Consider the following 16,784-nt stretch of genomic DNA (forward strand, 5'->3'; position numbering starts at 1 on the left):
TTGGACTGCTACGCGAGAAGGTGTGATAGTTACACGATCTGCTTGGGATCCATTATTAGCAATAATTAAGTATTGCACTTGATATTGAAAATTCACAGACGGAAGTCATCAATAGAGCCAGCTTTAGGCATCATGTGAGGGAGGTCATGGATCACATTTGATCTGTACGTCCAGCGATGAAAAGTAAATAAGCCATCAAAAAACCATTAAGACAATCCAAAATACCATTGACCGTCAATTCTGTGCCAAAGTCACATTTTTTGAGGAAATTTGTTTAATTTTTTTAAACATTCGAATGTCATGCTGGTATGGTGGTTAAAAAATTCACAGCTCATTACTCACATTAATCCGGAAAAGTAAACTACAAAATTGACAAGAGAATGCAACATCCTGAAAATAATATCCGGTAAGTAACCTGAAAAATACTCACAAAAACTACTTATTTAAATTTCAAAGCATTGTGCCTTTATTCCTTCATTAATTGATTGATTTATAATCAAAGATCAAACATTTCGCAATTTAATTCTTAAATTGGAATTCACGTTATATAATTTTTTTATTTCATTAAAATTCTATGCACTTCCTTGAGTCTACAGATAAATTTTGTTTATGAAAAATAAAAGAATAAGACTAATAAAAAATATGAAAAAAAAAAAATTAAATGAGATAAAAAAAAGTTTTTTTTTGTCACACAAAAAAAGAAGAAGTTAAAATAATTTTATGGTATAAATTTGACCGTCTACAATTGATATAAGAAATTTACTCATTTTATGTTACTTAAATAAATGAGCACATGTTACTAGATTACATCAACCATTCATAATGGATAAAATATGAAAATATGCATAGTAATGATATTCATTTATACAAGATTTGTTTAGCTTTTTAGTTTTGTTTGAGGGGGATTTATGGGATGGTTTTGGAGATTTTTGGATGGAAAAATTGTGAGAGTTGATGTTGAAACTAATCGCTTAGGGCATGTATTCTTGGTAGAGCGACTTACTAAAATTCTTAGCAATTCCCGAACAGACAATGACTATGCTCAATTATATTAAATGAACATACTCAAGAATTCACTCATTGTACGCTCTTTGTCTGTTTGGGTAATGCTTCCTTTTTATTAGGACAATCATTTCTAGTGAGAACTCGAAGTTGATTCGAATTTTATACGAAGTCAAGTCGACTTGTCCGTACAAAATCCTAGTCAACTTCGAGCTCTGCTAATAAGTAATATCAAAATAATTGAAACTAACTCTGACAGAAATGAGCGTGCTTCTTTTCTGTTTTTTACTAATCCTTAGTTTTTACTAGATCTTGAAGTCAACTCGGAATTTTTACGGAAAAGTCAATTTTAGTCGACTCGACCTAGAGATCTGTTTGCCACGCCTTAGATGCACAATAGGCCACACTCTAAATTGTGTTTTAATAAAGATCCTATCATCTAAGTGCCTAGGTGAAGGAACTCATCAACAACTCACAAATTATGTCCAAAAATCATCCAAACAATCCCCTCCATAACCCCCATCAAAATACGAAGTCAAATCAAAAATTCCTTAAAATTTCAGCTGAACAAATTAAGCCTTTTTGTCCTAAAGGTAATTAGATAGTCTCTAAAAATATTTGAATTATCTTCTGTTACTCGTATATGACTGAAATAATTGAAGCAATTTGCTTTAATTTTTAAGCAGCTTTTAATTTTTATCAAAAATAACAGGAAAAGATTTATATTTTAAAAAGTTAGAAATAAGAAGAGATTTTTGTCATATGATTCTCATATGTTTTACCTGCATTGATTCAATTCACAAATTTCTTTTCATTTTAGCGCATTTTGCGCCATTTTTAGTTCTTATTTCACATTCAATTCATCAAAAATGGCTATTTGAAAATATTTAAATTTTTTAACAAGTTTTTAGTAATGCGCGTCGAAAATTTTCAGATTAATTTGGTTTTGTAAAGCTTTTAAATTTTGCGAAAATCAGCTCAAATCTATAACGGAGAAAGAGAAAAGATCGAAAGAAAAATTTTGAATTAATTTATCAAATTTAAAAAGAATTAATTTTATTGTGGATTGAAATTAATTAAAAAAGTGGATTAAAAGTAAAATTTTGATCATTCCTTTGCATTCGGGTAAATTAAATAATAGTGAGGAAAATGTGGAATTAGGTTTAGTCTTTTAATAGGGATGTTGTGGGTTTTATTCGGTGTTTCTCAAATTTAAAACAAGTATTGTGCTTATGACTCATTAATTAAGGTCTAGATTCTAAAATATAGATTCTATCCGAAAGATGCATTAACGGAACAGCTGTTTTTGTCCAATTTTTACGGGAAATTGGAAAATTTGCCGCCTCACGCAACTGAAGATATGCATATACCCTAAAGAAATAAATGAAAAAGGCTCAGTCACGGAACTTTAATGACTTTCCTAAACCTGCTTTATTAACATCAAATGGAAGCGTTTAGCAACCATATTGCTGTTATATTTAGGATGGAATTAGAGGTAAAATTAGGGAGAGTTTTTGGGGTTTAATATCCTCCTTGACTAGGTTCTTCAATTTGCTTGGCTTGGTTTGGAAAATTGAAAAGCACTACTTAGAAAAAATTCTTCCTTTATTACTGATTAGTGTCTAGATCTCGAGAATTTACGAACATCGAAAATTCCGAAACTTCCTATCCAAATACTTATTCCAATCCACTTAGTGTTTACAAGCACGCCAACCGCAAAGTCATGCGTAAGCTCAAAGCTATATAAGCACAGAACAGTGATGAATGAATGTCTGCTTAATGTGCGGACAGAGAATTTGTACAAACTAAGTGATAGAACCAGCAACGGAGTCCGATTTAATGTAATCTAAGCTCCACATAGGAATATGACTTCAGTAAGAATGCTTAAAGCTGGCTAATGGGCATATGAATAGCCTAAAGCTCCATGAAAAAGGCTTAGAAGTCCCCGAGATGGATTATAACCATATTCCCAAGATAACTCTCAACCATCAAGTATTACCATTATTTAAATTGAAACCTTAATTCCACATTTTCCACTTCCCATTAATGTCTAGCATGCAACATTTATATTGCAACTTATCATACATACATCAAAAATTATTCACATATAGGATATTTTATACAAAATAAAAAAAAAAATGTTTATAGAAATAAGTCAATAAAATTATTAGGATATATTTGAATATCGTGTGGGGTATATCATGCCATAGGTATAAATAAAAAAAAATATCTGTGTAAATTTGTATAATACATCACAATAAAATTCAGCAATAAAATGTGTCTGCTCTATTCACACGATAAATTAAGAATATGCAGCAGTAACTAATAATAATAGGGATAGGTTTGTTCATTATTTGATCTGTGATAAACTATAGTATATAATGGATATGTAAAGAACCAAAAATTCGATAATAACCAACACCGTGTGTGCATTAAATCTCGGCCAATTCTGTTGAATCGGCTGTGGTGCAGTCACTTTCATTTGTTCCTCATAAGTCTCTAATAAAACTTCACAATCATGCAACAATGACATATTCGTGCGTAAATATATATGTTCAGTATTGTCAAACAAAAAATAATGTTCATCATCATGCGGACTTACATCATGCTCCTGATTATGTGATTGTGATGAAAATGTATGATGTACGACATTTGAACGATTTGAGGCAATCGGTTGGTAACGATTTGATGCATTTGCTGGTGTCGGCTGTTGACTATATTGGTGTTGAAGTAGTGGATTAATGGTGGTTTGTGGCGGTAATACTGGCAATGAGATATTCTCGGAGTTAAGAGAACTGCTTGGATATTCAGTTGGACGTAATGCTGCGCGCTTTGAAACAATTTCTAGCATTTCACTAAGAATGGCTCCTTCCGCGGCAACGTCTTGTGCAGATTTATCAAGTTCTACAATTAAGGAAGAATGTCAGTAAGTTTAATGTGCGGTTATGCTATAGATTATTAGTGTTTAATAGGCATTTACAACATCCAGGACAACATCAAATACTTACTGCTGCACGATAATCTAATCGACAGTTCTTCTTTAAGCTGTGCATGTCGATGTTCTAATTGCAATTCCTGCTGTCTGATTATCAATTCCTCATCTCTCTTCTTCATTTGTGTTATACTTCTCCAAATATCCAACAATTCCTTTAATAATTCCTCGTCAGACGTTCCTCCTTGTGAGTGACTAGATTCGTTAAGCTGCTCTGTATTCTGACCTTCGCCACGTAAAAACTTTTCAATTTCAACGCCACGAGTTTCAAGATCTTTAATTTTTAAATCAATTTCATCTTGTTCTCGTTTGATTTCCTGTGCAATACGTAGTCTACAAAAATTGAGATTTTGAGGTTAGATTTTTAATAGAAAAATTAGAAATTCATGCTGCATGCATAGCATTAAGTGTGAATTTAAAAGCATGGAAAGTTGGAAAATTTTGTGTCTCATACCTTTTGAGTTCAGCTTGTTTTGAAGCTTTTGACATTGCACGCAATTTTTTCAATTCATTTTTAGTTTCATTCAGATCAGGAAATTCTTCATCTAGGAAAGGATTTATAGCGATAATCAATACATCCAATGGACAAAAATGCTTGACTTACCATCTGATCGCTGATAGTTCTTCGGTAATGGTGGAATTGGTGGAGCTTGATCGTCAATTTCAACAGCTGTTAAGACAGGTTGCTTCAATGACGCAACAGATCGACTACGTTCATTTGTGTATGGTGGCGTTGATTCCTTCTCCTTTTATTGAACAATTTTTGAGGAATTTTAAATAGAAATCATTGAAATTTTGATTTTTTTTTTGTTCATAAAATCACAAGATTCTTAAAAGCTTAAGCACAACAAACCCACAAAAGTGAAATAAAGCTTATAATAATAAAATCACAAAAAAAAAGTATTCGTTGAACAATAATATAGCCAAACACCATGCCTTAAGATTCTATTTATATACATATGCTTCTTAACTCTATGTACATGATGAAATAAGACTCAAAAATCATATTGCAGCACACTCAATAATAATTTACAGAATAACACACGTGATGTAAAATTAGATGTGAGTAAGAAATCAAAAATGTATAATAATGAAATCATTTTTTCACTACAGCCATAATCAATGCCTAAAAAAACAAAAAAAAGGAGGAAAAGTACAATACTAAGAGGAAGAAAATATTAAATTAAAAAGAAATTAATTCAAAAAGAAACTTTTAAGCTTAACGAAAAAGCTTTGAACTCTCAAAAAAATTAATTAAGTCTTTTAAGTAAAAAGTATACATTAATTAATTATTAGTCGGGTATTAATTCACTCCAACTCACTCAAAAGAAAACAACGTAGAGCAGTGGTGGGCAACCTATGAGCTGCGGCACAATTTAGTTGCAAACCTTGATCGAATGCTCACAAGGGTTACGGTTCAAGGCATTTTTAGCAGCACAATAGTGTGCCGCAACACACAGGTTGTCCACCTCTGGCTTAGAGCAACAAATTGAGAGCAAAAAGACAGCTTAGGGATTTATCTTAATGCTTTACCCAAAAGAATAATCTATTTATATAGCAGAAATAAGAAATGCTAAATAATTGACGGAGAAATTGAATTTTAAATTAAGACTAATTGAATCCCCCATCAAAACTGAAGACAGTCATTTTATCTGAAGCGATAAATTGAATCGCAATTTTGAGATATGAATTCAGGTGACAGGAGAGCTTGAAAGTTATTAAAAATTTGTATTACGTTGATTATCATCGAGTAGACTTGATTTAATATAAAATTGAAGTCTGGTTCGAGCTTTGGTTGACTTTACTGGATGTCTTTGAAATAAGTAAGTAGACGTTCTAAGTTAACGCTACTATATACTTTGAGGCCTACATCCTTAAGCAGCCTTTTGAAATAACCTCGACTCCAAGTCAGAGAATGTTCCAGTAAGTAAGTAACTATACTTAATGGTATGCTCTGCGTTAAGGAAAAATATGGCTCTTCTGTCAAGAAATCTATTTACAGCTAAATCAATAAACATCCCATGTTGTTAGCACTATTGAAACAGCTTAAAGGTAAATAATACCAGCGTGAATTAAGAGCGTGAATCGCTACAAAAGTTGTATTTGCCTTTTTGACATATTGTGCTTTCCCGGATACTTAAAGAGATATATTCAGAATTAAACAGAGACCAAACCAGATTATTCGCTTCTATGCCATTCATGCCATATATTATGTAACCTTATGTAAATTTAGTAAAATAAACCAATTTTGTAGAATGAAGCTTGTCATGTATTTTTTATTAAATTTTGTATCAAATGAACCATGAAGTTAAAGGGAATTCAATTAATTCTAATTTGCTTATCGAAGAGAAAGTTCAATCACAGCATTAAGCATGTTGACATGATGTAAAAATTGCGATGTATATAAAAATAGACTAAGCTATTTAGCGGCAAATGTTTGTTTTGTATAAAATAATCCAGCTTAGTTGGAATCATGGAAATCAAAAGCAATTGAACCTTTTCGACGAATCCTTTCAATTTTAAAATAGAAGTAAATCACCATAGCACCAAAAAATAAAAGATAAAGAAAATCCAAACATCAAGCCCAAAAAAAAGTCACAAAAAAAGCTTATTTCTAAATCAGCTTACATTTATTCCCATTTTCCTTAAATCACAGCACGACTGCAAATTGTTAAATAAATAAGAATAAAGAAAAATGGTGATGAAAATTTGTTGATTTTGTACAATGAGGATGTGCTTATTATGTGAATTTTATCCTTCACCCAAAAAAAAATTTAAAGGAAATCCTTCATACCTTTGCCTTATCCTTTGATGACTCTTTTGATTTCGGCGACAATTTAAATCGGCTAAAAACACTCATTGATGATGATGAATTTTCGGATAGCTTATCCTTACTAGCTGTCGATGGGTTTGATGTGAGATCTTTGTTGCTGGCACTTTGATCGCGTTTCTTATGGAAGAAATCGGAAACTGTTTGAATGAGACTTCTACGTCTATCGCTGTCACGTCGATGACTCTTAGTCGTTTTCGTTGACGTTGAAACGTCCTTCGTTGAATCTTTAATTGATGCGTCTGCTAAATTTGGATCAGACATGCAGTCAGTAATAGGCTTTTGGAAAGTCGTTGTCGGATATTCCCTAGACAATCGATTCATAAGACTGATGTCATTGAAACTTTTCGACACAGAAAGCTTCTTTTCACGATATTTCATGTCGTCTGACTGATTACGTCCATTGGCAAATAAAGATGAAGATGGCATGTGTTGTCCCCTAACATAATTGTCATTTTGCATTAAATTGTATTTCTTTCTAAGCATTAAAATTTTCTCTTCTGGACTAAGCCCTAAATCCTCATTTGACTTTAATTTTGCTCGTGCTCTTGCATCTTCTCGCATTTTTTCAGCATTATTCATCAAGTCACTGTATAAGCGATTTCTGGGTGGTGGAGCAGGTGTTCGGAAATTTTCTGCGTCATCACCATTACGCTCAATTGATCTCTGTCTATAGTAATTGAATGATTGTGCCTTTGAGACTTTTGTTGGCGATGAATGTGCAGATTGAGATTTATATGAATCAAATGGTGGATAATCATTGTTTTGATACTTCCTTTGATTATAATTTATCACATTACTATTGCTATTATTTATCGGTTCCTTATTTGGAGTAATTTCTGTTAAAACATTTGTATCTTGTTGCTCTGTATTAGGCTGTTGCATGGACGACATAAAATTAGTTCTGTTTTTACTTCTATTTAATCGTTTTTCAGCATTAAGTTGTTTCTTTGCTTGTAACTTATTCATGACTAAATCATGGATTATATCTTTCTGCTTTGTGCGTTCTCTTGTTAATTCCTCGAGTTTATTACTCAATGTTTGTGGTGCCTCAACCTGCGCTAATTTACCGAAGATGCTCTTATTATCTTGTGGCTTTGTTAAATCATCGGGTAATTCAGTGCTGCCTAAAAGATCACTTTTCGAAAGTTTTCTTCGAGTTTTCTTCTCCAATGATTCCCTTCCGCTACTGATTTGTGCAATCTTCATTTGTAAACTTTTTACGTATTCTTCATATCCTCCCATTTCCTCAATATGTTCTCGACTCATTCGACTCGTACTTGAAGCTCGTTCAGCTGAGTTCCGTTCAAATCGAGCACGTTCATATTCTTCATATTTATCGGATGGTGTAGATGTGCTTGTTATCACAGTACTTGAAATTGTTGTTGTAGTATTATTTGTTGGCGTTGATGGCTCCACAATATGTTTAGGTAACGATTCTAATGGACTAGTAACTATGGTCAAATCTTCAGTTTCTGTAGTTGTAAATGTTGTTGTAGGCAAACTTTCTTGATTCTTATCATCAATTGCTATTAAACTATCTTCATCTATATCATCACATGATGCATTCAGACTATCCAATAATTGACCACCATCATCCTCATTTACTGGAGTTTTTTGTTCATTTACATTACTATTACAATTATCATTATTATTGTTCAGAATATAGGCACCTTGTTCTATAAAGTCAACATTAACAATTTCCATATTGATTGCTTCAACTACAGGCGGTGGAGATTTCTCTTTTGCCATATTTTTATCATTTTCATAAGCATTATATGCACTACGGTTGATTGAACCGTTATGATGATGATCAACAAACTTTACATAACCGTGATTTTTAAGTACAACACGATTTGATGCTGAATGAGTCTCAATTGATTCTGCTTCTGATCCAGTATCCATGAAATCAATTTCCTCGATTGCAAGATTCTTTAAAATTCCACACTCCGATTCACCTTTGTTCTTCTTTTGCGGTGATCTCGACTTTAATCTTTCAGACTCAGACTTTAGACTTCTCATCTTTTTATTACGTTTCATGGTTCCTTTACCTGAATTTAAAACAAATTCAATGTCCATGAAGTTTTCAGAAACGGCATCATCTGCTGCCCAGTCAGAGAGTTCAGTCTCTGTCAGACCTTGACCAGTAATTTCATTTTCAGAATCAGAAATATGAGCTAATGGTACAGGACCTCCTGCTAATGGAGTCTTATCGCCATCTTCTGGAGTCTGAATTGGTGAGATTTTATCACTAAATCTCAATTGTACATGTGGTTGATTTGGAATGTCTTCATGTGCAACAATAAGTGGAAGATGCTTAAGACTTTCCAATTTATTTTCATTTTTCGTGTCGAATTTCAAATGTTTCGTTGAGGATATGGAACCTTCCATTGATGAATTTTCAGCCTTTTCTGGGATCGCTGCTGGTTGCTGTTGGTCTTCAAATAATGGCAAATCTTCAGGATCACCAATATATTGACCATCAATAATCATTAAGCTATCAATTTGCATCAATTCTCCAGATGAGTCACGAACTTCTAAACGTGGTGGCTGATTCTGGAAGTTTGCATTTTCATTCTGTGTTTCAGGGCTTGTGGTCGAGTCAAGAATAAAATGCGGTATATCTTCAAGACTTGATGTTGAAGAGTTATTTGATAAACTGTCTGTATCAATGTCTTTTGCAGTATCAACTGGCTTAGTCCACATTTGAGGTACTTCAATTGTCGTTTCATGGGCGGGACTTCTAGGCCTTTCTATGCTTTCTTCATCTTTGGACGCACCATTAATTTTGGTGGATATGTTACTAATTATATCTGGCACTGAACTTATAATATTGTTATTATGTATTTGCTCTTTGTTGGCCGTTCCATTCACGTGATTTTCTTTTGGTGGCGAATCGACCGTTAAGTCGATGAACATACTATCTAATTTAGTTTTAATTTTCAAATTTGTCTCTTGTAATGACGTAGATTTTTCCATATTTTCAATAAACTGCTTATTGTCATCGATAGTATTTTGTGGTATCTCTACGTTATCTAAATCTACAATTGGTTGCTTCTTTTCTGGTGTTGTAAGGTCAATAGTTTCAATTATTTCAATTTCTGGTAGTTTTGGCACTTCCGGTGACATTTCACGAATTTTCGTTTCAATCAATGTCGTGTTGACAGTTTCAATTGTCACTTCCTGCTTTTTATTAGAGTCAAGTGGACAATTTTCCTTTTCTTCTTGATCATTACTATTACTGTTATTATTATTGTTATTATTATATTTGTCCTTTAATTCCTTGCTGATTCCAAATGAATGTTGGCTCTTGTTCAATTCATTATTACGGTCAATTCTCTGCAAGAATGTTTGCATCGATGGACTAATTTCATTTGCTGGATTTAATAATTTCTGACATTCTGAAATGTTCGATGCAAAACTCTTTAATTTAATGTCTAATGCAGATGCAGAATCTGATTTCAAAACAGCGTTATTTCCCGTCTCTCCACCAAGCAGATAACGCTTTTTCAACTCTAAACTCTTCTTTGAAGCGATTCCTTCTGTACTGGCTGTTTTACTTAATAGATAATTTCCTGGCAATGGATTCTTCAATGGCTCACGTCTTACAATCGATGGATCAACTTCAACTAATGGCTTAAACTTCAAATGAACATTCTGGTCATGTTTTCCATTCGGCCTAGAATTTTCTGCATTTTTCATTGTTTCGGTTCTCGTCTGTTTCACATGAACACGTGCTGGATGTCGATGGCGTACATGTGAATCATTAATATAAATTTTTGGCGGTTCATGATTAATGGGATCTTGATCGAATTCCGAGTCTGTTGATATTTCAGTGGCTGAATTAAGTACTTCATCCGATTCCGTATCAGACTGAGCCTGAAAAAATTATAGAAAAATTGATTAATAAGGTTTGAAATGGAAGCTATTCCTGATAATCACAATTAGCCACTATTAGTTTGATTTTCAGTGGATATTGAGTCATCAGTTTAAAGGTTCAAAAATATTTTTTTTTAGTTAAAAATTCATTATTTACAAATCAAACAGGAATGATGAGAGTTTTTCGGTTTTAGAGATGTAAGGCCATACAAAAATATGTTTTTTTGGTTAATATATGAAAAATGAAATAGAAGCATAAAATGAATAAATTTTGAATAAATTTCGCTTACTAAGAATACTAAAAATTTTTGCAAGTTCCAGAAAAAGGTTTCTAAAAAGTCCTTATCTTTTCCCGGGTACGATCCGAAAAAAGGAGAAAATTATAGATTTGCGGTTATTAAGTATAGCGATATTAATACTTTCTTTTAATTGATTACACATGCTGTGAAAACATTTGTTAGCTTCTCATAATGTGCTGCACGGACATTAATAAAAATTCATTTTAGCGACTATAAAAAGCGGGTACGAAGCTAGTGAAAAATATTGTTTAATAATCAACAAAAAAACAAAAAAAAGTCATTATTGTCAACTTATGGACGTAAAAATTGCAACAACAACAAACAAGAGTTATCACACGATTAAAGCACTTTGAAGCGCCAATTTACCTTTTTCTCGTAATCGTACCCAACAATCGATTTTTTATATATTTAATTTATAGCTTTATGAATTATATTTTACTGTATTGATATGTATTTTTTTATTTGAAATGTGATTTTCGTCAGATTAGGATAGGAATATCGATGTTGTCTTTTAAATGTTTGCTGTTGCTTGGTTGAATGAAATAATTTTGAGCTTTAAAGCTAACGAAAGGGATGGAAATTAAAAAAATGGGAAGTTTAAAGGATATAAGAGATGGGATTAAAAGATATTGCAAACATCACGTGATGAAAGTCTTGAGCTCTTATTATTGGTATTAGATGTAGTATAACTTAGTGGTCTAGAAGTCGATCGACTATGTGATGATGTTATTGGATCTGAATATGATGTGACAGCTCTATTTCTTGTCGAATATGAGCTACTGCCATAACTTGCTGGTGGAGTTAGAGCATGTGAACTTGAGAGAATGTGAGAAGAAGTGCTTGCGGTTTTATAGCTACTCATTGAAGGTATACGATTTGTACTTGATAATGTTGATCTTGTATATGATGATGACGGTACAAGAGGTGACCGTCCATAAGATAATTGTACACGCGGTGAAGTAATTGGAGACGAAAGAGTTCTGGGTTGATATTTTTCACTGAGTGACTTTTCAACATTTTTATGAGTAGATGTAGGTAGAGGTACACTTGGATGCTTCCTAATGAATTTAATGTCCCTAATGTTTATTGGATTTTCAACATCTTGTCGCATCATTTCCCTGATGTAAGGATTACTGCTATCACTTGACTGATTCTTTAAGAAGTCTTCCTTGCGCTGATGCAATGATTTGCTACGTTCCGAAAGTAATTTGGACTCATACTTATCATCATCATTACTATACACTTTTAATGTCGTTGAGATCTTCCTAACAGGCGATTCCGACAAATGTCTATTATAGCTTGAATATTTTACTGCTGTGTCATCAGCAACTCTAGGTTTCGTCTTTGCTATGTTCGTTTCCCTTGGAATAGACGGAGCATTCAAGTCATATTTATCCAATTGATTAAAGTTATTATTATTATGTGCAACAGAATAATAATGATCAAAATATTCTGTCGATGATATTCCACTTATTGTGTCGTCAATTGATTTTGTTGGCGATAACATTTTCCGTCTTGGATTATATAAAGAGTCGGGTGTATCTCTATTATCAGCCATTCTATGTCTTCTTGGTGGAGGAACTGGTGTTAACATTTCTGTATCAGTTGAATCATCTGCATACATTCCGTGTCTATTATTAGGTAATGTGTCTGAGTAATCAGCCATTGATTTTAGATCCTGAACATTTGGTGGAATAATCTGTGAATAATTTTTCTCTTTTGTTGATTCGTAATTATTATAAAAGTCTGACCCAACTAAGCTATTAGAAATGTCTTGAAGGACATTTGTGTAATTTTGATTGATTTTATCCTTTGGTAATGAAGGTTCTTTATTGACATTGACCTGAGCTATTTCTGGTTTCCATTCATTTGGATTAAAAATAACTGGCTCGTCATCATATCCAATTAGTTCACTTGAAATTTCCTTCAAAACATTCAAGTAGTTGGACGATGCTTTTTCTGTCTGATTCCCTTGAGATTGAGGATCTTTTGTTTTGATTTCATCCTTGGCTGTCGAAATTGATGAAGGTTTAATTTGGTTATCATATTTATCGTCCATTTGCGAATATTCTGGCAATTTCTTGTTTGTATTCTCAGCAGAGCTTCTTCTTCGTTGTAAATTTATATTTGATGACTCTTCAGATGGTCGAACCTTTGGAATTTCAAATGAACCGGCTTCATTATTCTCCCCAAATTTATTCTGTACATCCTTTGTATTTACATTTCTTCTATCCTCTCCTGAATTTCTTCTACCGAATAAATCATTTATATCGATCGGCCGTTCACATATTCCTGATTCTATATCTATCAAATCATCTTGAATACTCTTCCTTCTTTCGTCTATAAATTTATCTGGCACAATTTCATCAATTTTCAATGGTTTAGCACTTTCCAATTCAGAATTTTTCATCCGCAATGATTGTGTATTGCTTCCATTGCTTATATCTTGTTTAGCAGAACTCTTGACTTCTGTATTATCGTTTATTACATTTCTTTCAATATTCAATGCTTCTTTATCGTTATCGATATTTTTCTCGGCCTTCTTCTTGCTTCTTCTCTTCGCAGGCTTATTTATTTTGAGCACTTCTTCATTATTGTTATTATTTAAAGCATCAAAATTGTCTTGAATTTCTTTTAAAGCCTTTTCAGTTTCCATTTCAGTCATTTGTAATTCTGAGAAAATGTCATTAAGATTTTCTCTTGACAGAGAGGAAAGTCCTTCAAAAAGTTCATTTTCCTTCTGCTGCTTGGTATGTTTTGGACTGCTTTCTCTGAGGGTGGGTGAATACTCTGAATAATCTTCATGTTTTCTACCTTTTATGTCGTCCTTTACGAGTTGTTTTATTTCATGATAATCTTCATCTTGTCCCTTGGGCTTATTTACCGTTTGAACCTTCTGATGAATCGGAGGTTTGTCATCGACTCTATTTTCTACAATTGTCTGCTTAATAATAGGATTTGATGTCGATTCCTTTTGAGTTTCTGAGAATTTCTTGTTTTGTGATTCCATTAATTCCATCATGGCTTGTCTAGCTTTATTTTCTAAAATTTCTTCCTTTTGCAATTTACTTTCTTGATTCTTTTGATTCTTCTTGCGTGAGTTCCGTGGTGAATATTGAGCATTTTGATAAATCAGCTCGAAATCCATTTGATCATATTGCGGTTCAATTAATGAATCAATATTGAATGATTCATAGTCTATCGACTTCCGTTTATCAAGTAAAGCATCTAGAATATCGATATTTTCGTTAGAATCATGTGCTGTGAAAAGATTTTCTTGGAAAGCATCTTTATGTCCGTTAATATTATTGTAAGAATCTTGCTCAATCGATTTTCTTACATCTCGGATACTTCCAGAAGATTTTCCAACTTTTTTATTAGATTCATGTTCTGAAGTTATCGGCTCTTCTTGGAATATATCCGAAAGTTTATCCTCTTTATTAAATATTTTCTGAATAACAAGAGAGTTATCCTCAACTTTCTTATGCTCATAACTTTTCTCCTTAATTAAAGGTCCAGAAGTATCTTCAACTTGATTCTTATGTTCAGCAATATTCTGATCTTGTTTCTTAACAATTGAGATACTTTCTAATTTAGGATAGTCATCAACAGGTTTAATAGATGACTCACTAAGATAAGTATCCGCTAATGCTCTTTTTTGTCGTAATTTTTGCTCTAATCGTTCGATTATGCTGTATGGCTTTTCTTCTTTATCTTTTTTCACTTCTGCCTGTTGAGTTGGCACAATAATTTCCTCGTTACTGACAACTTTTTCCTTCATATCATCATCCTTCATTCCTTCAGAGTTGTCTGTTGATTTGATGGAACTTCTTCTGTACTTTCTTTCCAATCTTGAGATTACACTTTCTTCTTCATCAAATACTGGATTTCCATCCACAGCATCAGTAGACATTTTCCTTGGAAAAGTTTGCTCGTTTTGATTAAAAAGTTTTGGTTCCTCTGAGGTCTGTTTATTTTCAATTAACATTATTTCACTTTCATTTTCTTTGAATTTTTTGCAGTCCTCGCTTTTTTGAGGAGATTTACGCTTATTTTCACATTTCCTTTGTTGTTGCTCAGGCATAACGTCTTGAGGATTATTAATTTCCATAGAATTTTTAATTTCATCATTTTTGAGCTCCTCATTTTCAGGTGATTTTGAGTTCCTTTCATATTCAACTAAAAGTTTCTGATATTGCTTATTAAGGAGCTGAATAATCTTTGGATCTAAATCAAGTGATTCCTCGTTCTTTATCGGTGATTTTCTCTTACTATCTTGAACATCTTGTTCTTCCTTTTCAGCAACAACTTTGGTTTTGCTAACTTTTTTTGGTGATTTTTCTTTTGCAGCCTTTTTAATCACTTTCTTAACAGTTCCATTTTGTACAGGAGAAATTTCCTTCGAGTCTGAATTTGTTCCATTCACAACTTTGGTATCGAATATTTTGTCATATTCTTGACTTGGTGACAGATCCAATTTCTGTTCGTCTATTAAATTATCAAAAATCTCAACTTCGATATTTTTCGTATGATCTAAATCAGTAGCACCGTCTAGAAGCTGGTCGAACATGTTGAAATCATGCTTCTTTTTCTTATCTTTTGGCATTTCTAACTTAAGTTTTTCAGACTTGTCAACATTCTCCTTCTTATTTCCTTCATTTTTGGGCGTCTGCTTCTTGACAGTTTGCATTGACAAAATATTTTTCTTTGGTGCAGGTGGAGGTGGATTAGCGGGTATGGAATTAGCAACCATATATCGTGTAATTGAATTTTTTCTGCTTAGTGATGGGGGATTTTCACTCAGTGGACTTGATGGTGGTGTGCATGTTGAAGTCTTGCGACTTTCTGTAGGTGTGCTTGGGAAATAATTTGCTAAGTCAATTTCATTAATATTTTTGCGTGGTGTTAATGGAGATTGTGCGGCACTTGATGTTGTCGATTGTTCATTAGGTGAACCTGAGCCTTTCTTTCCAAATGGTGGACTTGATTGTGATGGAAAATACTTTGAAAGATTTACATCCTTTAAAGCTTTTACATCGCGATTTTTAGCAACAGCTGGTGGCTTTTTGTCTTGTTGCTTTGGAAAATATTTAGTTAAATTAACTTCTTTCATACTTGCAACTTTTGACTCGGCAACACTCGATTTAATTGCCTGCATATTGTCAGAGAATCTCTTTTGTTCCATGTCTCTCATATGCTTCTCAAGTTTGTCCTTTTCTTCCTTAATTTCATTCAATATATCATCAGCTTCTTCACGGACTTCCTCACTATTTTGTTTCTGTAAGAATTTCTGAATTTTTCTTTCAACATTTCCAACTAGGCAGACCTCTTGTTCTGCATCTTTAAATAACTCATCAAAATCTTCTTCATTTTGTTTTGGTGGAGGCGTCGGTTCCTTTTTCTTATCATGTGGTTTCTCATGCTTAATAAATTGCTTTACGCTACTAAAAATTCCATTTAAGAAAGATTTTTTCTCTTCCTTTTTCTTTTCATCCTCAACATCCATATGTGAGGGTTTTGGTTCATTTGTGATAGATGTCGGTTGGTTTAATTTTGGTTGATTATCATTAAGCCATTTTTCTTTAAGACTTAATTTCTTCATCATATCATTTTTCAAGAGCTCATCTTTAGGATTAGATTGGGTGGAGGGATCTAAGCTATTAGGGGGAATATGGTTATTGGATTGGGAACTATTACTGACTAAATCGGGATTCTGATTATTAATGTTTTCATTGTTTTGTGTCATGGATTTCTTGACACCCTAATTATGTTGGAAAAATTA

General features: G+C 32.9%; 2 protein-coding genes across 6 annotated transcripts in view; both read right to left on the reverse strand.

Moving 5' to 3' along the window:
- Positions 1-439: 439 nt before the first annotated feature.
- Mical (Molecule interacting with CasL) overlaps positions 440-16,784 on the reverse strand; it is a 40,328-nt gene continuing 23,983 nt past the window's right edge. For 2 of the 5 annotated variants that reach the window (XM_070634176.1, XM_070634172.1), the window contains 8 exons: positions 11,369-16,763; positions 6,789-10,703; positions 6,623-6,655; positions 4,599-4,740; positions 4,449-4,539; positions 4,011-4,327; positions 3,605-3,906; positions 440-1,986 (listed from right to left, as the gene is read on the reverse strand). In XM_070634176.1, coding sequence (XP_070490277.1) covers positions 11,622-16,763 — 5,142 coding nt within the window. In that variant the 3' untranslated portion in view covers positions 440-1,986; positions 3,605-3,906; positions 4,011-4,327; ... (3 more) ...; positions 6,789-10,703; positions 11,369-11,621. Of the gene's footprint in view, positions 1,987-3,604; positions 3,907-4,010; positions 4,328-4,448; positions 4,540-4,598; positions 4,741-4,782; positions 5,121-6,622; positions 6,656-6,788; positions 10,704-11,368; positions 16,764-16,784 lie in introns of those variants that run through there. The other 3 variants (XM_070634173.1, XM_070634174.1, XM_070634175.1) reach the window with 3 other exon arrangements.
- On the reverse strand, positions 3,353-10,809 carry LOC139086436 (F-actin-monooxygenase Mical-like). The gene is made up of 7 exons (XM_070634894.1): positions 10,777-10,809; positions 6,789-10,703; positions 6,623-6,655; positions 4,599-4,740; positions 4,449-4,539; positions 4,011-4,327; positions 3,353-3,906 (listed from the first exon to the last, which is right to left on the reverse strand). The coding sequence occupies exons 1-7, from the start codon at positions 10,807-10,809 to the stop codon at positions 3,353-3,355; spliced, it is 5,085 nt and encodes a 1,694-aa protein (XP_070490995.1).

Source organism: Chironomus tepperi, unplaced genomic scaffold, assembly GCF_022539635.2.
Source record: "Chironomus tepperi strain 1889 unplaced genomic scaffold, CSIRO-AGI_Ctep_v1 contig_85, whole genome shotgun sequence".
NCBI lineage: Eukaryota > Metazoa > Arthropoda > Insecta > Diptera > Chironomidae > Chironomus > Chironomus tepperi.